Source organism: Phalaenopsis equestris, unplaced genomic scaffold (genome assembly GCF_001263595.1).
Source record: "Phalaenopsis equestris unplaced genomic scaffold, ASM126359v1 Scaffold000105, whole genome shotgun sequence".
NCBI classification, from domain to species: Eukaryota; Viridiplantae; Streptophyta; class Magnoliopsida; order Asparagales; family Orchidaceae; genus Phalaenopsis; species Phalaenopsis equestris.
In genome coordinates this window covers 1,239,040-1,265,048 of record NW_018164547.1, presented here as the reverse complement: position 1 = coordinate 1,265,048, position 26,009 = coordinate 1,239,040, and the positions used below count along the sequence as shown (strand labels likewise).

The 26,009-nt window shown below is 34.3% G+C and overlaps 2 protein-coding genes across 2 annotated transcripts in view; both read right to left on the bottom strand.

The window, feature by feature from the left end:
- Positions 1-8,240, bottom strand: part of LOC110020609 (zinc finger CCCH domain-containing protein 21) — a 32,710-nt gene extending 24,470 nt beyond the window's left edge. Inside the window, exons 1-4 of the mRNA XM_020718764.1 lie at positions 7,744-8,240; positions 7,560-7,644; positions 7,315-7,464; positions 7,112-7,200 (exon numbers count right to left, since the gene is read on the bottom strand). Coding sequence (XP_020574423.1) covers positions 7,112-7,200; positions 7,315-7,464; positions 7,560-7,644; positions 7,744-7,914 — 495 coding nt within the window. The 5' untranslated portion in view covers positions 7,915-8,240. The remainder of the gene's footprint in view (positions 1-7,111; positions 7,201-7,314; positions 7,465-7,559; positions 7,645-7,743) is intronic.
- A 10,440-nt stretch (positions 8,241-18,680) lies between these two features.
- Positions 18,681-26,009, bottom strand: part of LOC110020608 (AP2-like ethylene-responsive transcription factor TOE3) — a 21,735-nt gene continuing 14,406 nt past the window's right edge. The window contains 1 exon segment of the mRNA XM_020718763.1: positions 18,681-19,985. Within this exon segment, the coding sequence (XP_020574422.1) occupies positions 19,740-19,985 (246 nt within the window). The 3' untranslated portion in view covers positions 18,681-19,739.

Genomic DNA, 26,009 nt, shown 5'->3' with positions numbered 1-26,009 from the left:
GTATGAGTTGGTTTTTCTTTTAGGTCCACTCATACAACATTTCTGTATTTTTTTCGTATTAATATATTTGTCATCAGTGTATTGTATTGTATGAGTTGAGCTTTCTTTTAGGTCCACTCATACAACATTTCTGTATTTTTTTCGTATTAATATATTTGTCATCAGGTTTTATATATATATATATATATATATATATATATATATAATGCCATGCATGCTAAAATCTAAATTATAATTCCAATATAAAAGATATAAGTGATAAGAATAAACATAAAAGACCATATGGTACTTGATAACATAAGTCAAACTAGGATATTAAACTGCAGCTGAAGTCTAAGTTGGTTGAAAACGAATTTGAACTGTGGTTGAGGTCTAACGTCAACATCGAACAGCTCAATCAAATGTTGAAGTCCAAGCCATCATTTGTTGAAGTTCAACCCGCATTGAAATTCAAAGCCCATGCTTGTGTCGTGCATTAAAGTCAAACCCAATGCTTGTCTTGCGTGACAAGTTGAACAACTGCCCATTGAAGTCCTCCACCCTTACTTTAGTGTAAAAGCTCCCACATCAAAGCCATAGTCAAACTCTCTCCTAAGCTCTTGCATCGACAATCATCTCTCGTCACTCATTCTCATTTCAATAGGAGAAAAGATGGGCAACTAGGTCATGGGATGAAATATTTACTTGGGGATCACTTTTGTTTTTTGTTTTTTGTTTTCTATTTTGTATTTTTATTTTTATTTTTATTTTTATTTTGAAACAAAACATTTAGGTATGTCTGATTAAGATATAGTTGTTTTCTAAAACACTCAAAATACCTAAAGATTGTTTTGAATACTTTCAAAAATACATTTATTTATTTTTAGTAACAAAAAATAAAAGCATGTAAAAAACACACCAACAAACAAGTGTTTAAAAACAAAAGGAAAAACAAAATTAAAAATAAAATTGATACCAAACAAGCTCTTAAAGTTTATAATCCGCTGCAAGCCCGTGTCTTAGGCCTATCAGGGGTGTTTTGGAGTGTGTCATGACCATCTCAAAATCAAATTTGACTCCTAAATGATCTCAACACAGTTTTAAATGTGTCAAATCATGTTGACATCATATCCGTATCAGACAAGTGTTCAACATGGACACAAAAAGCATTTCAAAGTGTTTATGCTTTATAGTTTCATTCATACTCATCATAAAGCTAAAATACAACAAAATTAATGGATTAAACTCAACATTAACTGGTTAGTTGTCGATAAAAAGGACAACCATATACATATATAAAAGAAAAAAAAGTAAAATCTAAATCAAACCTCAACAACATGGAGCAAACCCTAATTAATCAACTTATAATAGCATCTATATGCAGTTGCAATCCCAATGAGTAGCATCAACAACAGCAAAAAGCTTTTATTCCACTATGTGGGTCAACTACATGAATCATTTTTTTCTCCATTGCCTTCGATTGAGTGTCATGTTTTCATTTAATTCTAATAAATTAAGATCATTTTTTATATAATATGCCCAAGTCTTTATAGGTATACCTGTTTTTCTTAATATAAGTCAAATATAAAATATCTACTCTCCTAGATGATCGACATATGATGTGATCAAACCATCTAAGTTACACCAACCCTATCACGAATAAATTCATTTAGAATTTTGTCTCTAAGTATCAAGTCACTCATCCCCCTAAGCATTCTGATCCCGGCAACACTTAAATTTGTTTTATGTTTCTCTTTTAAAGGTTGCATTCTACGCAATAGAGCATTATAATTCTCACCACCATCTTATAAATTTTTTCTTTCAGCCTAAGTGGTACTTTTCTATCACACAATAGGCCCGAAGCATTCCTCCAATGCAACCAACCAACTTGATTTCTACTAATAACATCCCCATTTATATCACAATCACTTTGAACAATAGACCTGATATATCTAAAGCGTTCACACATTTTAATAATTTCATCACCGATAGTTACAACTTTGTAACTAGAGCTACTACTACTAAAAACACATTTCATGTATTCAGTTTTAGTTCTACTCAAATGAAGGCCTTTAGACTCCAATGTATATCTCCATAATTCATTTTTTTCTTGAGCTCTTTCTCTAATCTTATCCATAAGAAGGATATCATCAAAGAAAAGCATATAACAAGGTACATCCTCCTATAAATGTCTAGTAAGAGCATCCATAACTAAAGTAAAAAGATATGGGCCTAAAGTTGATCCCTGATGTAATCCAACTGAAATATGAAATTATTTAGTCAATCCTCCTTCTGTTTGAACACAAGTAATAGCTCAAGTATACATATCATTAATGACTTGAATATAAGTCATATTAACGCCTTTCTTCTCTAGAACTCTCCAAAGGATATTTCTTAGTACCTTATCATAAGCTTTTTCTAAATCAATAAAAATCGTATGTAGATCCTCCTTATTCTCTATGAACTTCTCCATCAAACCTCTCAAAAAATGTATAACTTCCATAGTAGACCTACCCGGCATAAATTCAAACTGATTATGAAAAATTTTTGTAACACGCCTTAACCTATGTTCAATTATCCTCTCCCATAAATTTAAAATATTGCACATCAACTTAGTTCCTCTATAATTTGCGCACTCTTGTGCATCTCCTTTATTCTTAAAAATGTTGGCTTAAATATGTCCAATAAGAGCGTCCATAACTAAAGCAAAAAAGGGATGGGCTTAAATATGATCCCTAATGTAATCCAACTAAAATAAAAAATAATTGGTTAATATTCCTTTTGTTCGAATACAACTAATAGCTCTGGTATAAATATACTTAATGACATGAGTATTAAGTCATATCAGCACATTTCTTTCTCTAGAACTTTCTAAAGGATTTCTCTTGGAACCTACTCGTAAACCTTTTTTCTAAATCAATAAAAATCATATATAGATCCTCCTTAATCTCTCTATACTTCTTCATCAAACCTCCTAATAAATGTATAACTTCCATAGTAGACCTACCCGGCATAAATCCAAACTGATTATGAAAAATTTTTGTAACATCTTAACCTATGTTTAATTACCCTCTCTCATAAATTTAAAGTATTGCACATCAACTTACTTCCTCTATAATTTGCGCACTCTTGTGCATCTCCTTTATTCTTAAAAATGTTGTCTTAAATATGTCCAATAAGAGCGTCCATAATTAAAGCAAAAAAGGGATGGGCTTAAATATGATCCCTAATGTAATCCAACTAAAATAAAAAATAATTTGTTAATATTCCTTTTGTTCGAATACAACTAATAGCTCTGGTATAAATATACTTAATGACATGAGTATTAAGTCATATCAGCACATTTCTTTCTCTAGAACTTTCTAAAGGATTTCTCTTGGAACCTACTCGTAAGCTTTTTTTCTAAATCAATAAAAATCATATATAGATCCATCCTCCTTAATCTCTCTGTACTATCTCTCTGTACTACTCCATCAAACTTCCCAATAAATGTATAGCTTCCATAGTAGACCTACTCGTCATAAATCCAAACAGATTATGAGAAATCTTTGAAACACCCCTTAACCTATGTTTAATTACCCTCTCTCATAAATTTAAAGTATTGCACATCAACTTACTTCCTCTATAATTTGTGCACTGTTGTACATTCCCTTTATTCTTAAAAATGTGGGCATAAATATGTCCAGTACGAGCATTCATAATTAAAGCAAAAAGGGATGGGCTTAAATCTGATCCATAATGTAATCCAACTGAAATAAAAAATAATTGGTCAATATTCCTTCTATTTGAATACAAGTAACAGCTCTGGTCTAATATCCATAATGACATGAATATAAGCCACATCAACATATTTCTTTCTCTAGAACTTTCTAAAGAATTTCTATTGGAACCTTATCGACCTTTCTATTAGAACCTTATCGTAAGATTTTTTCTAAATCAATAAAAATCATATATAGATCCTCCTTAATTTCTCTATACTTCTCCATCAAACCTCACAATAAATGTATAGCTTTCATGGTAGACCTAAACCTCACAATAAATGTATAGCTTTCATAGTAGACCTAACGGCATAAATCCAAATTGATTATGAAAAATCTTTGTAACACGTCTTAACCTATGTTCAATTACCCTCTGCCATAAATTTAAAGTATTGCAGATCAACTTACTTTCTCTATAATTTGCGCACTCTTGTGCATCCCCTTTATTCTTAAAAATGTGGGCTTAAATATGTCCAGTAAGAGCATCCATAACTAAAGCAAAAAGGGATGGGCTTAAATATGATCCCTAAAGTAATCCAATTGGAATAAAAAAATAATTGGTCAGTATTCCTTTTTTTCGAATACAAATAACAACTCTGGTATAAACATCCTTAATGCATGAATGTAAGTCATATCAACATATTTTTTCTCTAGAACGTTCTAAAGGATTTCTCTGTGAACCTTATCATAAACTTTTTTCTGAATCAATAAAAATCATATATAGATCCTCCTTAATCTCTATGTACTTCTCCATCAAACCTCTCAATAAATGCATAGCTTCCATAGTAGACCTACCGACATAAATCCAAACTGATTATAAAAAATCTTTGTAAGACGCCTTAACCTATATTCAATTACCATCTCCCTTAAAGTTAAAGTATTGCACATCAACTTACTTCCTCTATAATGTGCGCACTCTTGTGCATTCCCTTTTTTCTTAAAGATATGGACCAAAATATACCTCTTTCACTTCTCAAGCATCTTTTTGGTTTTTAAAATAATATGAAAGAGTTTAGTAAACCAAGAAAATCCCAAATCTCATTAATATTTCCAAATTTCAATTGGAATATCATCAGGTCTTACTGATTTTCCACCCTTGATTTTCTTTAAAGCCTCCTCAACTTTTTTACTAATTTAACAGTAAAAATAAAATATTTGATCATTATTAACGATATTAAGATCACTAAGGCCAATCATACTTTCATAACTTCATAGAAAAGTATATCAAAACAGCTCAACCACCTATGTTGAATATCTTTTTCTAAGAAGATCACTTTTTGATTTTTCAGCTTTAATACACTTGAGTTAAATCTATACTTCTCTTTTCTCTTTATTTAACTAGTTTATTCACATATTTTTAACCAAGTTTAGTATCTAATCTATAATAAAGATTACTAAACATAATTTTTAGCGTCAGAAAATATTCTCTTAAATTCTCCATGGGCCACCTTATATTTTTTCAATACTTTAAGCTTTTTCATTTAAACCAATTTTTATAACATAACGTCTTATATTTTATCTTTTCATGCACAATATTTTTTCACCACCAACTATTTTTATTTATAAAAGCTTTTCATTTTGATTCTCCAAGTACATTTTTTGTCACTTGTTTAGTAGTATTTGTTGTTTTATCACACATAGAATTTGTTTTTTCTTGAACATTCCAAATCTTAAAATCATAAGTTTACCCATAAAAATAATTTTATTTGTGTCTTTTAAATGTCCCCATCTTATAACTCCTCGTCTTAAAATTCAAAACTAATAATTGATGTTGATTACTTATACTCGCTTGGAATGATCTTAATATCTATTCTCATAAGAAAATAATCAATTTGTGTTTAATTAGATTCATTCGTATAAGTAATAATATGTTCATCTCTTTTTTTAAATAAAATATTAGCTATAACAAAATCATAAGTAAAAGCAAAATCTAATATAGGCAATTCTATTAATTTTTACAATATTATCTTTCAAACTCTTGTCTATAATTACACCTACGCTATTTTAAGTGTGAATCATTCCTGAATACAAAAGTATGAAACCTAAGCCATCAATCTCCTTGGTCTTTTCTCCAACCATTTAGTCTTTTGAATGCATAAGATATTAATCTTTCTATGACCATAATATCAATTAATTTTATTAATTTATCTGTAAGAGTACTTATATTCCAAGACTTTATCCTAATATTAATTTTATGGACTAACTTCTATACCTGCATCGGTCTGTAATGTAGAAATCATTGTTTATTTGACACTACACCTAAGTGCAAATGTAGAGGCACTTGCCCACTTTTCATTATATTCAGGTCATACAATGTGTCGCTTCCAGGGGGTGTTCTAACATTTACACAAAAATCTAAATAATTCATGTCATGATTTTTTGACAAATTTTACGTTGGTTGTCGACTACCTAACACAACCCTCCACTTTTCACATACTGGACTTGGGGACCTAGCAATGACAGTGTTCCAAGTGAATAGCATCACCGTGCTAAAATTCACATTAAAATACTTCGCTCCACAAATTTATAATATATTGAAATAAAACATAAATTTTTTTTTCATATATTCTCATCTTTCACATAGCATTTACGAGGTTAGAGAGTAAAATGACGTCCTAAGACCCATAGAAACTAAACAAATACTAGATGTGGCCAACAAAAATAGTAGAAAATAAAATTTATAAACAAAAGTGCAAAAGACAAAAAAAAATGTTAAAAAAAGAATGAAAGGATGGTGTTTCTCTCAGAATCTCACTTCCTCTACTTTACAAATGTGTTTCAAACCTCTCCTTAATAATTGGAAGCTAGCAATCTAAAACAAATACATAATTCAGAAGGCATTCCGATGAAAATTGTTATCCAAACTCGATCTCCAACCTTCAATACGAATCCCAAGAGGAAAAGAAAAAAGATTGCATGAATAAAACCTTTTAAAATGGAAGTGTTACCTAATAATCCTAATTGACCAATTTTATGAGCTTAGAAAGTGCTTCTTCCTTTGGTTGCAAAGAAACGAGCCTACACACAATAATATTAATATCCAAGACAAAAAAAAATGTATATTTATCAATCTTATTCATAACACTAACCTGGTAGACAGCAGTCAAGCAAATTTGAATGCCCTTTCAAAAAGCTTTACACCAAGTTTACATTCTCAAGGGACATGAAAAATAAGATTTAAATAACATACACAGCATAATTCAGGCATTATCACCAAATTGCAATATATGATAGGACTGTAAAATCTATTAGTAAAAGGAATTAAACATCAGATTAAGGTTGAACTACAGAGCCCATCAATATCCTTCAAAAACTTCCTCACAAAGAGAAAAGCAAGTTAAACCAAACAAAGCTAAGAAAGAAGGACAACATACAATTTCAGTTGGCTTGTTTTGGTTGTACTCTGACCTTTTTGATTCAACAACCTTTTCCAGGGTCTCCTGATCCCATTCCTCCATTGTTTCTATTGCATTTTTGGAAAATTAGAAGATCAGCATACAAACAAGAACAAAACAACAATGGCAAAAGAAAGTGTCTTGGAAGAAAGTGTCTTGGAAAGCATAGCGTCGCTCCTTACCAGTACTTTGCTGATCACGTTTGTCACTATAAATGTCGATCTTCTCACCCTTCCTTTGCACATTTAAATCATGAGAAAACTTGCACTTGAAACCTTTCGCACATTGTCCCGCCTTAAAGAACTCACATAGAATAGATTTGGGATCAACTCCTGTGCAGTGCCCATGGAGTTGAAACTTACCGTATAAATTTATAAACACTAACATGGAAGGTGACGAAATAAAAAATGGGTGAATATCGACAAACCAATAGGAACTTTAGGTTGGCTAACAGCGACCTTAAACAAATCATTCAGCTCCTTCTCTCTGGCCTTCTCATCTTCCAGTTTCTTCTGCTCGGGCACAATTTCAAGGGGAAAAAAAAACGATTGTTAGTTCAGACAATGGTCATCAATCTGCAGAAGTGCCTTGAAAACGTCGGAAAAGATAACCTTGGCGGCCGCTTTGGAAGGATCAGGCTTAGGTTGGACAGATTGCTGGAGGCTCTGCACGTATTTCTGAACATTTTTGCTTTTGTTCTTATTTTTAAGACCGAAGGTCTTGTCCTCTACAACCTTCTGCTTCTTGGCGAGTTCCGCCTTAGATTGTTGTTTCGGAGGCATGGGTGATCCGCATCAATAGAAACCCCTCGGGAGAAAGAATCAACAGCTTAGGAGTGAAGGAACCCCTCCTCCTCTTCCAGTAAATTCTCGAAGAACTCTGATTAGCTAAGCTTCGTGTATGATCGATTGAGATTTGAGAAGGGGGGCGAGGAAGATATTGAATTGGCGACAAGCGAAGGTTTTTGAACGTCTGTTGTCCGGCTGGTTTGGTTCTGAAGCACTACGAAATCCAAGCAGGATTGGCGATATGGTTTTCCTCCTCCCGACGCACACGAAGCTCCGAGGGGACTTGGGATTTCGAGTCGGCAACTGGTTTTTCTCCAAAGCTTCTTATGGCTGTAGCTTTAAGATTCGGATTTTATTGATTTGTTTAATTGATTTTTTCTTTCTAATTTCTTTCAAAGAAGGGTGTGAATGAATTGAATCAAAGTCAAGCTCGGGTATAATCCTACAAGTTTGAGCCATCTCATGAGGAGCCTTATTTAGCATCAAAAATAAAAAAAAAATTTATATTAAACTAAATTATATTTATAATTAAATGATAAATAGAATGAATATTTAGATGATAATTAATAAGAAATCACTTCATATAAAATGTTAAATCTAATTTTTTAAAGGTTTTAAGTATATTAAACAAAACTTTTTAAATATTAATAAATTTAAAAAATATTTTTATTAATTTTTTTAAAGAAGTCGGGCCCACGAGCTAACGACCTAGTCGGACTAGCTTGAGCTTGACTTGTTAGTTCATCAAGCTAAATTCACGAGCCATAACATCGAGTTGAGCCTGAGCCAGCTCACGAGTCGGCTAGATTCAAATTGTATTTTGAAGAAAAATTTATGTGCTCTACGACTCATAGAGCATTAATTGGAAAGATATATTTATTACTTTTTTTAGGTTAAGTGTGTTGAAAAGCTCGTTTAAAATTAAAATTTAAAATTATAAAAACTCTACTTTATATAACTATAACTTAAAAAAAACTCAAACAGGCAAGAGGGTAAATGAACCTAGCCTAATGTCATTGAATAACTTATCTCAAGTCACTCATGCGGCTTTAGAGCTCTTCCTTGGCACTAAACCAAGATAACCCTTACAACTCTAGGATTTGTAAGCACAAAACACTCTTAGAAGAATACTAGTGAAAAGTATTGGAGAAATAAACATTTCACTAAGAAAGAGTGGTTACAATACTTGAATGCTTAGAATCCTTGGATGCCTCTTGGATGATCCAAATGAAGGGGAGGGACTCCTAGTTATTGTCTTCCACAAGCCTAAGAGAACTTCCTAGTTTACATTAGAATAGTCTAGTTTTTAAATAGTTTTGCACTATACTCTTTTGTACATGCAAATCCCTAGACATTTCTATGTTATTCTTGATTTATCCTTGGAGCTTTTCCTTATAACATTCTCTAGAATGTGACGGATCCTTTTAGAGTCACTTGGATTATTCTCCTTTTCCTAGTTTTCTTTAAAATATTCTTTCTTATGACAAAAAGAATGTGGCTCACCCTTTTTTGAGATGAAGGTGTGTGACACTCTCCCCCACTTAAGAACACAATGCTTTCATTGCGCCTTTTACCAAATAACATCAGTTTTTTCTTTCTCCACGAGTCTCCATGTCTCATTTTCATGTCTGCCCAGTTTGTAGCTCTTCTTGCAGTGTCACGCAGTGACATACGAGCCAACTCCCTTTGCTTGCTTACAGACTTGACAAACTCAAATGTTATTGGGTTTTTCCCTTTATAACTGGATGTATGGGGGAGGGATTCTATGATGTAGAACTTCATGTTTGGCGACTCAGTCCTTGGCCCCAATCTAATCTGGTGATCTTTCTTCCTTTTTGGTGGTAGTTCTTTTGGTAATTCAGGTGAAACACCTTTATACTCCTCAAGCACTACTACCACTTCCATTGCCATGTCTTCTTGGGGCTTTCCTTACTCATTGGAATCATAAAAAATAGCCAAGTAGTTCTCTTCATCTCATGGGATGCCCTCCTTGAACTAGATGGTTGATAGCATTTTGACTTCCTGCTTATTATCCCTTTTTATCGGTACTAAGCAAACTTAATTCCCTTACATGATGCACATTGTATTGGCGAAGGGTATTGGGAATGCTCTTGCTTGATCCAAAAAGTTTATCCTTAGAACAACTTTAAAATCATCCATCATAATGACCGAGAAGTCTAAGGTACATGACCACGTTCCAATACTAGTCTTTACTCCTCTGGTTATTCCATGGTTTGACCTTACCTGCTGAATTGGCCAACTTGATATAGCCTCCTCCTTCAGTCATTTGTAAACCAACATTTTGTTTCTTCAATAGAGATGAAGTTGTAAGAAGCACCTTGTCCATCATTTCTCTAGTAGTCTTCCCACCTATTTCCATAGTTGTTTTGTTGAAGTTTGCATCACATTCAGCAATTGTATATATCTTACTTGTGTTGTTGTATTACTGCTCTATTCCTTCTGGTGGTTAAAAAGAAGAGAGTTTAAAGCCTTCTTCTGAGGGAAATCATATGCCCAATGAGGTCCCCCACAAATGACGCAGTTGTTATGCAATATAGTTTTGTCATTTTTAGACATTCATTTGTCTTTAGTCTTGGATGAAGTTGATTCGTAGCAGATCTCTTCTTTACGTTGATCCTTGTCTTACTCCCCTTTGACATAGGCACTCTTCTTATCTTTAGGCTTTGTGGACTCTTTTGACTAATCAATTAGGCTTTCAGTTATCGTGATGGCAGTGGCAAGAACTTGCACTCCGCACCTCCTAAGCTCGGTCTTTGCCCACTGTTGGAGTCCATTCATGAAGTTAAAAAGAGCATCCTTGTCAAACATGTCGGGAATTTCAAGAACCAAGCTTTTGAACTCCCTAAAATATTCACGAATCGATCCCTCTTGCTTGAGCCTTCGCAATCGGGCTATGGTCTAATCCTCCACATTTTTGGGATCAAATTGCCTCTTTAACACTTTCTTGAAGTCATCAAAGGTGGATATAGTGCACATACCTTTCATTATATATTCTCCTCTTCTTCTCCACGACAACATAGCAATGTTTGAGAGATAAAGACTTGCAAATTTTATTTTTGCCTCTTCATTTGTAATCCTCATCGCTCCAAAGTATTGGTGGAGTCCCCACAGGAAGTTGTCTACTTCCTTTGCATTGCGAGCTGATATGTTTTTTTAGCATCCTTAATTTCATTTATATTTAACACATATTTTTGAATGAAATTGCACTTTAAAGAATGTTATTTTCATATTTTTCTTGCAGGTATACCACTTTAAAAACATGGAGTGAATTGGAGTTGAAACGAAGCAAAAAGAAAGCAAAATGGAGAACATGATAAACCAACTTCTAGTGTCATGGCACCAACTCCTGACACCTAGGTGATAGAAATTCCCAAGAAATCTGATAATGAAGCGCCTGGGCTCCAGAACTGTTCTATGTGGTTTCAACATGCCATTAAGAGTTTTTTGACAAATCTGAATGATTAAACAGGCGCTTTTTTGGCATTTCTAAGTCCTGGAATTCTCCAAGAACACCAAGATGTCATAGAAAAGAGTGGGATTTAGATTATTTCACTTGTTCTTAAGAGATTTGAGAGGGGAATTCGAGAGAATTTGTAAGGGCTTTACTTCAGCATCGTGTGCATCATTGTGGAAGACTTTGTACTTGGAATTTGCTTCTCTCTTCAGAGTCAAAAACTAAGTATCGAGTTTAATATTGTTTGATTTCTGTTGTAAACATATATTTGATGAAATTGCTTAGATTAAATGAAGTTGTATATTGTGTTCAACATATGTAGTGAGTATATTTCTAACACTTTTCTCTTGTGATTGTTAGGTTAGATTTATAGGATCATTAATATTATGGAATTAGTTTTTATTGTTTAATTTGATGAGTATTCTTCTAGGTTTAATTTACATTTGTTACTAGCCATAAAGCTTGTTAAAATCAGTTGTGATTCATTAAGACTCGAGGACTCGAGAGAGCAATGGTTAGGACCTAAGAGAGCAATGGCGAAACCACATAAAATATTCACATTGTTCAAATGGCTATGGTGAAGTAGTCAGGAGGCAATGCAATTTAAGGAGATGTGTTTTGATAGGGTTTGAATGAGGAGTTTCTAGGGTGACAGTCGAAAACAAGAGCTAAAATTTGAACCATACTTATTTATGAACTCGAAAGAGGGTAAATGAGTCTTATGCTCCTTTTGTCACTATAACATCAAAATTCCTAGTAGTAATGCCTACAACCTATCTAGTAATTCACAAGAGAAAAGTAATCTTATCAATTTGAATTTCACCTAACTAATTGATAGAGGCAAGTTTAACTTAGGTATAAAAACGTAACTTAGGATTAGTTATTAGAAAAATCACCCATAACGATATTCCAAACTAAGACCTGAAAGTAGTAGACTATAACTTCGCCTTAGGAATTATCTACCTCCCCTTCCATGTGGGATCGACATTTCGGACTCAATAGAGCCCTATATTATTGGCGATACGTATACTTGCGTGAGAAACCCCAGTGAGTAATAATGCCTAATTTTAAGAACTCAATCAATTTGTTAAGCAACGAATCGAGTTTCTAATGCCTTTATTAGGACTAGTATAAATTGTAATAATAGCTGGGGTAGATCAAGTTTCTGACACTGTTATCAGGGAACCGAAGGACGATAAGAAAAACTTAAGGAGAATTTTAGTTTAATATGTATAACTTATATTTAGAAATTATTGTGTGATTATTTAGTTACTTTAGTTAGTTTGTGTTAATTTAAAAGAAAATCCAAAAATACAGAAATATTTTTGAAGTGCTTAAAGTATTAGATATCTTTCCTATTAGTTAAGTCTTTAAAGTTGAATGCCTAGTTCAAGAGTTGCAGACCCTTAAACATATGAATCAGAACTAGATAGAACTATTAAGAGGATTGGGAACCAGAAAAGATATTGTAGAAATGACATATCAACAAGTTAATGAAGATTCAGTTTTGGATTATAATGTCAGCAGACCTTTGAGGGACTATGTGAACTCTGTGGTGGATGAAATTCACTTAAGTATACAAAATACAGACCCCCACCATAGAGGCTAAAACTTTTGAAGTCAAGCCAACAATAATTTAAATGATACAAAATAATCAATTTGGAGGATCCTCATCTGAAGACCCTAGCTTACGTTTAGCGAGTTTTTAGAACTCTGTGCCACATTCAAGTATAATGGTGCTTCTAAGAATGTCATTAGACTTAGACATTTTTCCATTTTTCTACGGGATAAAACCAAAATGTGGCTTAACTCTTTAGTACTAGTTTTAGTCTAAACGTGGCGGGATTTAGCCTAGAAATTCCTTGCAAAGTATTTTTCATCATCTAAAATCGCTAAGTTGAGGAATGATATCATGTCATTATGTCAACATGACTGTGAATCAATTTATGAAACCTGAGAATGATTTAAGAAACTTGTTAGAAAGTGTCCACATTACGTATTACCCAATTGGCTTATTATTCAAACATTCTATAACAGATTAGTTGCATCTCTAAAAGCAATCATTGACACTGCAACTAGAGGTTTGCTTATGTCAAAAACATATGAAGTTTATTCTCTTATAGAGGAGATGTCCACCAACAAGTTTCAATGGCCCACCGAGAGAGTAAACCCCAAAAGGGTAGCAAATATTAATGAAACAGATGCACTCATTATTTTAACTTCTCAGGTAGCAGCTATTGCAAGAAAGTTAGATCAATACAAAATGAATTATCCTTAAGGACCCCTAGTGATTGGGGAAAATTCATATGAACTGTTGGTGGATACTAACTCTTTTGAAAGTATCCATCAGATAAACAATCGCTCAAATAACCATATTCCAATTATTACAACCCAGGTTGGGAGAATCATTCCAACTTTAACCTGAATAATAATTTTGGAGGAGAAAACCAATCGTGGGGAGATAATCAAGTTAATCCTATAGATAATTGGAATAATCAGGGTAATTCTAACGTTGGGCTTTCTTTTTCTCTTGGAATTAACTCAACCCATAGTTCAAGGAGAAGAAGTTATCGTTAGAAAAAATTGTTATTCAAAAGGGGAGTCAGTTGCAAAGCCAAGGGGCTGCAATAAGAAATATAGAAAACCGGCTAGGGCAGATTGCTAACTCACTTAACAATCGTTCTCAAGAGATTCTACCTAGTGGCGTTGAGATAAATCTTAAGGCTCAAGAGATTCTACCTAGTGGCGTTGAGATAAATCCTAAAGAGAAGAATTGTGAGCAAGTTAAAGTTATCCAACTAAAAAGTAGAAGATAAATAAAGGATATGGTTCAAAAGAACATTGAGCTGAGAAAAGAGAAAGAATAGATCGAAAGACCAATGGAAGAAATTCTTAAGGAATTAGAAAAAAAACATATTTTTACAACCAAAATAAATATAGAAAGACCACCTCCATCATTTCCTTAGAGATTCCAAATACAAAAATTAAACTAACAATTCTCAAGATTTATAAAAGTATTCAATAAATTAATTATAAATATTCCTTTTGCCGAGGCATTAGATCAAATGCCCAGTTATGTGAAGTTTATTAAGGAGGTTCTTAATGAAAAGTTGAAGTTTGAGGACCATGCACCACCTTGTATTATGAGAGTAATAGTTGAGCCAATAATAGTATCCATAGTAGTTCCCCAATGGGAAGAATTGGAAGACAACCCTAGACAAGCGAGTAACCCAATATAATTTGGTCCATAATCTAAATCACCTGAGGAGTATCCGACCCAAAATTTAGGAGACATTGAATTATCTTATAGGGATTCATTTTGTATAACTTGTAAGAGAGAAATTAATATGCAAATAGGAAAATTCATTGGGAGAATATTAAATTTAGAAAGAATCAATAGGAACAATAATTTGAATCGATCCTCTACATTCCATCAATATGACTTTTAGAGTTGAGAAGGAAATGTTGCAAGAAAAACTAAAATTTGAGGATTTAGTAGAAATTCAAAGATCAACAAAAGATTGGGTGATTAATCAGGGATTACTAAATTGGAATTTTGATCCGAGAGAAATCCTTATTTGTCAGACTGACGAAGTTAAACCAAACGCTTCTTGGGAGACAACCCAAGGTACATATGTGTTAGTTTTTTTTTTTTTTTTTTTTTTTTTTTTTGAGTTGTAACTGTTTGTGGTGTGTTGTGTTAGTTGTTGTGTAGATTGAATTGTTTGATGTTGTTTTTGGATATATTCAGTAATTGTGGTTTCACTGTTGTTGTTGTTGTTGTTGCTGCTGCTAAGTGATGTATTTCTTTGATATTTGTTTTACTGGAGCTTTAAATTTGTCTGCTATTAATTTTGAACAAATTAGTTGGTTGTTTTTATATTTCTATGTTGATACCCGCATTTTTATTTAGACTTTCTTTAATTCTGTTTTAATTTTGGCATGTGTGGTTTAGACTTGCTTTTTGTCGCATATTGTTATGTCTTGATGAATACTTGAAAATATTTCGAATTGAAAATGAGGTAGATTATATTTCTGAGCTGTGATTTTCTTCCTTCTTATATTTCTTGTATTGAATGTTTTACATGTTTAAAATCAAATTTAGGGGGAGAAAAATATTTTAAAAGCTTAACTTTAGTTGTCCTCAGTAACTTACAAATAAAATTGATATTATTTTAAAATGACTTGTGGTATGTGGCGTTACATTTAGGGTACTATAATTTTGATTTTAGAGATGTTATAGAAAACTTAGTTGAGATTTTAGGAAAATAGGACTCTTATAAAGTTAAGGTATTTTGTAGGAGACAATAAGAAAATGATTTTACTATATATGGTAAGAACAAAATGTATTTTCAAAAAACTAGGATTCTTAGATTTACACTTTATAAGAATTGAGCCTCTATTAAAACCTATTTTCAAACTAATACTTACAATTATCAAGTGAAGGAAAGTGATGAGTTTTTAATTTTATGAGGAGGATAGTGAAATTCAAAACTAAGGAGAAATTTATACACATAATATGCATTTTACTACATAATTGAGCCTCAGTTAGCCTTCTTACTTCTGTACGACATAATATACATTTTAAAGACACAATTACAAAGGAGAAATTTATATACTGGGAGTATCGTTGAACTCAATTATGTATAGATCAAATACAACAATTATGTACTTCAATACAAGGTAAAAACTATGGCACATTATTCACATCAAATAATTTCTTCAAAGAGTGAGGCATTTTGCCCATCCATAGAATAATTTGGCGACCTAATTTAATAAATCTTCTATACAATAGTTTAGCCATCAATCAACCATGTGTTAGGTACACATGTAACTATGTAAGAATTGTGTCGTATGTAAGTAAACTTTCTAAAAAAAATTAATTTCAAGATTCCTTGTTCAGTAATGTCCATCTATGATGGCTTATGAATGACATAATGATGGCTTTGATACCTTCCTAAACATTAGACTGTTTATCAAATTTAATTTTTAAAAATTGAATCTTGTCTAATACCTTTCATTACAAATATTATAATACTTTTTAAATAAATTATATTTAAATTAATTTACTTATCACAATGTTTAGCTAAACATTTAAGCAAAATTAAGTCATTTAGATAAGCTGATGTAACTTAAGATAACTTGAGGACTATTTTATTGAATGTTAACATAAATAAGTACCTAATAATTTGTAGCATTCATTAATGTTATATTGGCATATTCAATGGAAAACAAAATCAACATGATTTTAATGTACAAAACCAACATGTCTTTGATAAAACTAAGACAATATTACTGATATTCATAGTATAAACTAGGGAAATATACATGCATGCAACACAAATCATATGTATTTACAAACCTAACACCTAAACCTTCATATTTACATTCATACCACTGGTGTTATAAACCTATGCATGAAATGAGTACAATATTTTTAAAAATTAAATTATACTTGTATTTTTAATGAGACTATGGATGTAAATATGAAAGTTTAGTTGTTAGATTTGTAAATATATAAGAATTATGTCGTATGTATGTAAATCAGCCTATAAAATCATCAGATCAAGTCACCCTGATCAAATGTCAAAATTCAAATCCAATTAGGTGAAGTTAGCAGCTCACGGCACGTTCGTCGGGCTAAAAGAAAGATGCACTAAAAGACAAACCTAGAAGGATACTAAAATTACATTATGATACACAAATAAAATTTCATAATGCTGAACTTATTAAATACTAATCAATCAACTCTTATGTTCTATTATAGAAATAAAGAGCTTGTGTCATATTCATCTAAAAGTGCATCTAATGATTATATTACTTATGCTCACTAACCCAAATTTTACATAACAATTAAATATTTAACACATTTTACTCTACTCCAGCAAAGAAATCTATTGTTACATCAAAATCATTATTAAAAATTATGCAATAAGAGATGCACTGTGCGGTCTATACGGTCTATATGAATTGGAGGTATTGTAATCGTATTGTAATGAATACTATTATAATAACATCAAATCTATATCTGTCCTTACCTTCCCTGATCGCACATAATATTTCTTCTTGTGAAAAATCACAATGAGACCTAAGCATCATACTGTAGAAAAGCAACTCTAGCCTGCTCCAACAACCCTCACACTCGGCTTAGTCGTCCAATTGAAGGAATCACCACAATTCCCTTTAACTATGGCGTTGTTCGTCGCCTCCAACAACTTTGGCCTTCTCAGTAGCCATAGGCGCCACCTAATTCCTTGTAGCAAAAGCCATCAGCTTTTGTTACAATCATCACCATCCCTTCTTGCAGCACTAACAGCCTTTATCCCCTATTTGTGACAGCAAGACATTTATTTGAAGTACCATTACCATGAGAAGATAGTATAAATGAGTGTTACAAAAAATGATAGAATATCATACAAAAAAATTGCATATTTTGCCAATGTGCCAGAAAATAAAAGAGTAGAAGCAGTAATATATAAACAAGCGGAAATTGTCAAAGTATTTTGGACGACACTTATTTGATGATAAACTTCTATGGCAACTCTTATTATAAGAGTGAATATTGTCAAAACACATCATCATCTTCAACAAAAATGTCTAGTATAGATGAAAGAAAACTCATTGATCACTATATAGTAAGTATGAATGATAATGGATCATGGAGAAGAGGACAACTACAACTCAGAACATATCTTTAGAGCATGCTAGAAAGACAGATAGACTGCATATGCATTGGAAGTTTTATTTTATTTTTAATGAGAAAGATATCATAATAACAAATTTAATGAAAATCCCCAAAAGCAATGAGAATGCTAAGAGACTTCATTATTTATTATATTCTTAATTAAATTTATGGAAGTTGTGTTCAAAATAAGAGAAAAATTTGTCATGCTAAACAGGTTTAATTTCTAACCTTGCTTTTACATGATATATTACTTTCCTTTAAAGTCTTATGTTATTTTATTAGTTCACGTCTACATACACATTTATTTTGCAAAATTTCTTGTCAAAATATTTTGCTTCTTACACAATTTTTTAATTGATATAGGCACAATTTGTCATTTTTTACTTTGTTATAATTTTACTATATTTCATCTACATATTTATAGATTACCATATTGATATATTAATTCTCACATTTTTTTAGGTTTACATAATTTTATAATTATGATGTTTCCGTCTTAATGTTTATGCCCCATCTAATGAATGAAAAATATTTACACAACTTAAAAATGCAATGAAAACAACAAAATTTAAAAATGGAGAAAATCTATAGGGCTTCAAACAAAATAGTACAACCTGGGGTGTTCACAGACACTATTGCTAGGAGAAGATATTACATCCGGACTCTAATAAATAAATAAAAAAAAGATATGTGCCACACCCCCACATTTTGCCCAGCCCTTTTTAAAGAACATGTTTTAAATAGCTGATGAACCAACCCGACCTGAAATAATGTATGTGTCCAGGACTGCACCTTTTTTATGGATGTATTCCTTGCAATTTGAAGATAACTGATGACTTAAAATCTGCGACATTGGCTCTCTCTATTTCATGCCTGGTAGCACTATTGTTTTTCCATCTACACGATCATTACTCCCTCCTATGCTGCATCTTCTTCACCTTCACAACAGATTTTTTTTTTCTTTTCCGTCTCACTTGTTTTTCCAAAATCCTAAATCATGTCAGTCATTTATTCAATTTTTCCCAATACCAATATCGCTTCATTCACATTATTTCGGGTCGGGCATCATTTCAGCTATCTAAAACATATTTTTTTTAAAAAGGGTCGGGAAAAACTGTGGGATGCGGACATCTTTGGATGAGGTAATATTTTCGACGCCTGAAGGCATTGAAAGTAGTAGAAGTAGCAAAAGGCGTGGCACTACATCTAAACAATGTAAAATACAATGGAGAAAACGTATAGGGGGCTTCAACCAAAATGATATAAACACTGGATAGCCTCATTATTTACCAGATTCCGACACTAAATAAATACAAGCGCACACATACAGAAAAGAAACACGGAAGGAACACTAGTTAGGTTCAAAAAGGCCACACAACATTCAAAACAATGAGATCTAACCTTATACTCCGAAGCATAACGACAGCAGCACACCGGGGACCATGCCAAAAGCCAACGCATCGTGATAGCGTCTTCATTAATACACATCATATAAGATAGACAGTGCCAAGCATCAAATTTCAGGTTCAGATACAAGTGCCTTTACATACCTAAATCAGGCACATAGCATAACTAGGCTATTGAATGCTGATAAATAAAGACACGTACTGGTTCGCACGAGTATAATCAGGTAGCTGGGTGGGCCCAATGGGTTGGAGCTCAGCTGGGGAGGTGATGGCCTATGGCTGGAGGCTGAGTGCAGATCTGAAGAAGATAGGGGGTGGTCACAAGTGGATGTTGTGGCGGCTGAGGGTAGCTGTTGCCGATAGTGGAGCTAGCGGTAGAGAATCCTGATGATGCTGCACAAGTGTAAGGAGGCAGTGGGGAGAAGCCATGGAACTTCCAGGCCGGACAGCGTTTAAGAGCTGTTAACCCTGCCTCAGCCTTCTTTTTCATTGCTCTTTCCTGTGTCGTAACAATCAACCATAAAATATATCTAAAAGAAATAGAAAGATTTACATGCACACCACTTAATTCTTATGTATTTACAAATGCAGCAAAAATTTTAATTATTACATACATGCCACTTTTAACTATGCATGATGAGGTGTACTCCACTTTTTTTCAAGTTAAAATAGTGATATTTTTTACGTGATTTATATGATTTGGGTTTATAAATTAAAAAAAGCAAAGTTTAGGTGCTAGACATGTAAATACATAGGAAATGGGTGGTATGCATATAAATTCACCGAAATAGGCATGATGGTAAATGTATGTGCTCTTGCATTAGAAGAGAATACATACAATAAGCTAGAAAAAGAAACAAAATTCAACAACAATTTTATATGCCTTATTACATTCATGCACCAAAATCTTATTAATATCCTAACAATACACTGATCCAAATTATAAACTAGCACAAACAAAGATAATAACACAATCTTCTCTATGATCTTGAGAAAAAATCAGTAGCACGAGCATTGAATTACACAGGTGAAGGACTGTTTTACTATTTCCAGAGTTTGAATCAAAACTAAGGTATAGGTATTTGAGTATCACATGGAAAAGCATCACAAAGAATTGTATATAAAGTTTTTAGGAAAGAGTTCAATTTTTTGCATCCAAATAAACGTAAAATAATGTTTCGGAGGCACTTGAAAAAATAATGAGCGGCTAATAACCGAAAATATGAATAATGACTAGGGTTTGCTCGATGAATCCAAATAAACGTGAAATAATGTTTTTGAGGCATTAAAAAAAATAATGAGCAGCTAATAACCGAAAATATGATAATGACTAGGGTTTGTTCGATGAATCCATCTATATGCAGTCAATTCCATATAAGAATGGGCCACCTGATCTCACTCCTCAAGGATGCAGCTAGGAATCATTGGTCTTTGATGCAAAACATGCATGATCGACCTTTCGTAGTTCTGGAAGGATGGCATTCTCGATTCCAATTTTATATGCCTTATCACATTCACGCGCCAAAATCTCACTTCTCATTATTGTGCCTTCTAGTAATCAATTTACACCGGTCTCAAGCCTTCCAATGAAACGGCATCATCTCCTTGTTTCTTTTGTAAACATTATTCATTTTTAGCCTTAGATTGAAGATTTGCAGCCATATTTATAAGATATCGTCACTCTTAACTGCTTTTTACTATCTAATACCGGAGTTAAACTCAAATGACAATAGAAATGTAACTTTTATTACGAAAATTAAATATATACTACAATCAAAGATACTTGTAACTAGAAAATAGCAAAAGACAGCAAAACTCAACTAGACCTTAGGTCGAGGGTGGTGGTGTTGTGTTTTACAGAGAATTACCAAGTATGAAGTGTTTGATGGTCAGAAGACAACAAAGGAAGGAAAGAGTCAGCTGTCGGATGGCTAGAAGGTGGGCAATCGTAGAGTATGTTGAAGGTGGGCCACTTACCTAAAGCCATCCAGCCATTTCTCCCTCCCAGCTAAACTGGTTCAGCCTCCAAGAGCTTCGTCTAGTTCAAGCCCGAAGATACAATGCATCAGTATATCAGAGTTGGGGGGCTTCGACCTCATTCGTCGAAACTTTTGTCTGCGTTGAAAGTGATAGAGCTACTGTACCCTCTTGAGGCTAAAAGATCTTCGACTGCAGCCCAAGAAGTACTTAGATCACATTGTCAACTGTGTTGTTCCCTAAAACACCCGAGGAGTTATCCTCACTTACAAGCAACTATCCATATCAGTCTAACCAAATGAGAGAACACTGTTGAACTAGACTGGTACTTCGTGGCAAGTGTGCCATGCGGAGTTTTCCAAAGATAGCTCGGGATGGATCATCCCTATATGATGCAAGAACAGATTATACTCCCTCTAAGGTGGCGGCCATGGCGATGAGATATCGATCATGATGCCCTAAAATAACCTCTGTAGTGATTGCCCCGTGTTTGGACTCAACATCTAAGTCAGCTTATCTCTATCATCACCAAAATAAATCCTACTAGCACTTATCCACTGGCAAGGGCACTTGTAATCTCAAACTCCGCATAAGAACTATGCGCTTGCCATCCTTAGTGGAGTAGGTATTCCTGAACTCGACATGTTGAATCTGACAATCATATTGTCATGTTCTCCCCAACAAAAAGTTGCAGACATCCACAGGCACCATGCTGCTCAAAATCTGATCTTGCACCAGACTCTCAATTGAAAACTTAATGAGACACCACCTGTCAATATTGAATCTATTTTTTTCTCAAACACATCAAAGAGTATGACTGAGAGTGCCTCTGAGTTGTTAGACTCAACTTGTGCACTATCTGCGTAGAAGACACATTTTTACTGCTCCTCCACCATGATGAAACTGCATATATTTCTCATTAGAGTGCAATGAGTGTAGATAATGTTGTGGTCAAGCCACTACTGATCCCTCATAGCCTCAATCTATAGGGCTCATCGAACTATAAGCATCTCGCCCTCATCCGGTGGAAGGTGGTGCTTCTCACCCTTTTCTTTATCTCTCTTCATCACTAATTTCCTCCACGACACCCTGTACAGTGAAGGACACAATTTGGCTCGTTAGTAAATTGGAAACGATGTGTCCAAATCATGGCAAATGAAACATTTCCTGGCTGTGACTGTATTAGGGGTGCTACTCTTCTAAGACATCTTCACACTTGACAGCTTCATCACCCTAACCAGATTTATCAACTACCTTAGATGTGCTCCTACTGATGTCTCCAACTATAGGTGGCTGTCTGAATGGTAGTGAGTGTCTGCTTTGCTTCTGTTGTCTCTCCACATTCAATGCTAAGGTTTGAACGTCACTCAAAGACCAGTAAAATCGTAGTTGAACCACATTGCTGTTGACGAGCTTCAGGCCTCCAAAGTACCAGGTTATTGTGTGTTCCTCTAACTCTGATAGATCAAGTTTCATCTTAAAAAGAATAAACTTTGTTGTGTACTTCTCCACAAATAGGTCCATTTGTTGTATGTAGTGAAGCCTCAAGAAAACTTTTAGATAGTAGTGTGGGGGTAGGTACTATAGCTATAAATCTCTCTTTATCTTCTCCATGGTAGTAATATTGCTCCATCCTTCTCTATTTCTCTTCCACTTCAGATTCTCCCACCATAACGAGACACTCTTCTTTAGTTTTGTAGCATCTAATTTCACTTTTTGATTATCTAATACCTCTTCGTATTCAAAGACCTCTTAACAACCTGCAACCACTCTATGAAGTCATTCAGATTCATCTTCCCCTTGAAATTTGATATGCCTGCTTTCACTCATGAGTCTTTGCACCCACTAACAGACACTCCATCTCTGTATCTTCCAACATGTACTCTAACTCTGAATCCTCAAACAAACACTTCATCTATGTATCCTCCAAGAAGTATTTCATCTCTCGGTTTTCTCTGATATTGAATCTCAAAGTACCTCGATCTGTCTTCTTCTCCACTGGAATCATTCCTACAGAAGAGATTCAAAAGTTCTCTCTCCCTATCAGATCTCACTATCACACTCATCGGTGACCCCTCTCTGGGTCCTTCCCTCAAGTTCAGAGAGCCATTGTAGCACTGGCGGAATTCTCGCTACATTTTGTCCATGGTAACTCCTGATCAAGTTCCGACAATTGACTCTTCGGAGGCATGATTAGGGTTTAAGGTAGGTATGTAGATGTGATGTACGGTGGGAAAGAAAATTTTTGAGTGGAGATAGAGTTGGGTATGGATGAATGCTATAAATCCTAAGATAGGATTAGAGTTGGGCTAACTCTGATACTAAATGATACTAGAATTAATCCCAAATGACAATAGAAATGCAACTTTTATTATGAAAATCAAATAGAGAATACAACTAAAGATGCTTTAAACTACAAAATAGTAAAAGCACAACAAAAACTCAACTAGGGCTTAAATTGTTATGAAGAAATAGCAAGTAGATGGTTGGAAGTCAAAAATGGAAGAACATAGTTAGTTGTTGAATAGCTGGAAGGTGGGTGGCAGTAGGGAATGGTGAGGTGATTGCAGCAGGGAGGTGGTTGACAAGATATTGGAAGGGCCAAGTAGGCTCATGGTAACAAGCAAGGTGGTTGGAAGAGGGTGGCAGCAAGGTGGGAGGTGGCTGGAAGGGATGGCACTAAAGATAGGAGGGGGTTGGGTGGTAGGCGGCTGCAAGAAAACAACCAAGGGGCTGTTTTCCAGGTGGATGAAGGTAACGCAGCGACGATAGCAGCAGAGGAAAGGTTGTGGGATGCAAAAAATGGTAGATAAACACCACATCTGGATGAGTTACAGCCGAAGCAACTTCTAGTCATTGGATACAACCCTATGAAAGAGAACTGGAAAAACAGACGACTATCTTGATAAAAACAGATAAAGAACTTCCCTGAGCACATAATACAACATATAAATACAATTAAGTAACTAAGAAACAGAGAGCCCCACTCCTATTTTATAAACCATGCTTTTAGTAGATGTCCCTTCAGCTTTGCCAATATACTGTCCCTCTCCAAGTACTTGTCGACATTGGATAACGGTGTAGCGCCATGCCTATAATATATCAGATGAGGTGGATCATGCCCATACCAAAATCTTAAAAGGGGTGGTCCGTTTCGCAGTATGGTACAACGTATTATACTAATATTCGGCCTACGCAATCCACCTAGCCCAAAACTTCGACAAATCATATACAAAATAATGCATGTATGTCACCACACTCCTGTTGGCCACTCCATCTGCTCATCGATCTGGCAATGATATGTTGTGCTTCTCTTAATGATTGTTCCTCGTAACTTGAACAACTCCTTCTAGACCTGGATGAGGAACACCTTATCCCTATCTGATACAATAGATTTCAGTATTCCGTGCAAACAAACCACTTCCAGCGAGCATCGTAGCGACTAAACCGCTATGTAGAGATAGCATAATGGAATGAAATATGCATACTTGTTAAGGCGATCAACTACCACAAAAATCTCTGTAAATCCTTCTAATTGTAACAATCCAAATAAAATTTTTTTTCACTTCTTCCCAAACCTTCTCCGTTAAAGCTAAGGGTTGCAGTAACTCTCCTGGTGCCATGTTCAAGTACCTATGTCGTTGACATACATCGCATATTATCAACATGGCCTCTATGTATCTGTGTCTCCACCTAATAAAGCTTTATCGATAGACGACTATATGTCTTTTGTATCCTGAGTGTCCCCCAGTTGTACTGCTGTAAAACTCCTGCAATAGTTTGGGGATGTGCTCTGATGCCCTCGGCAACACGATGTAGCTGAAGCACCCTTAATGCATATCCTAGATGACTGTTCTAGCCCTGTAGCAACTCTACCCATATTTTCCTCAGCCCTTCATCCTGTTCACTCTCCCGTCTCAGAGCTTCTCAATCTAGGACGAAGGGTACCGATAAGACTGTCATTAGGCGCTCCTCCACCTTTTTCAACAGTACAGCTAAGGCTCATTCTCCAGCCCTAGTTGATACTAAATCTTGAAATTATATCCTAGTAATTTGGATAACCACCTCTGATGCTCCTCAGTCACAATCTTCTACTCCAAAAGGTACTTCAAGCTCGTCACTTCTAAATGGCCAAAACAATATTCATTAACTGTCACTCGTACACTGACTTGAGCCTTGTCATAGTTGTGAGAACCTGACTGAAGTATGCAATCGGTCGACGGTCCTACATGAGTATTGCTCCCAATTCATACCCTGGCACATATGTTTCTAACACAAATGGTTTACTTGAATCTGAAAGTGCTAATACTGATACGCTAGTCATGACTCTCTTCAAATGTTCAAAGGATTGTGTTGCTGCTTGCCCCACTTGAAATTGTCTTTCTTCAGCTACTCCTTCAGTGGCCATGCTACTGTGTCGTACCCCTTAATAAATGTTTGATAGTATATGGTGAGACTAGGAATCCCCTCAACTCCTTCAAACTTCTAGGTAAAGGTCAGTCCATCATTGCCTCGATCTAGGACGAGTCCGCAACTACTCTTTCCC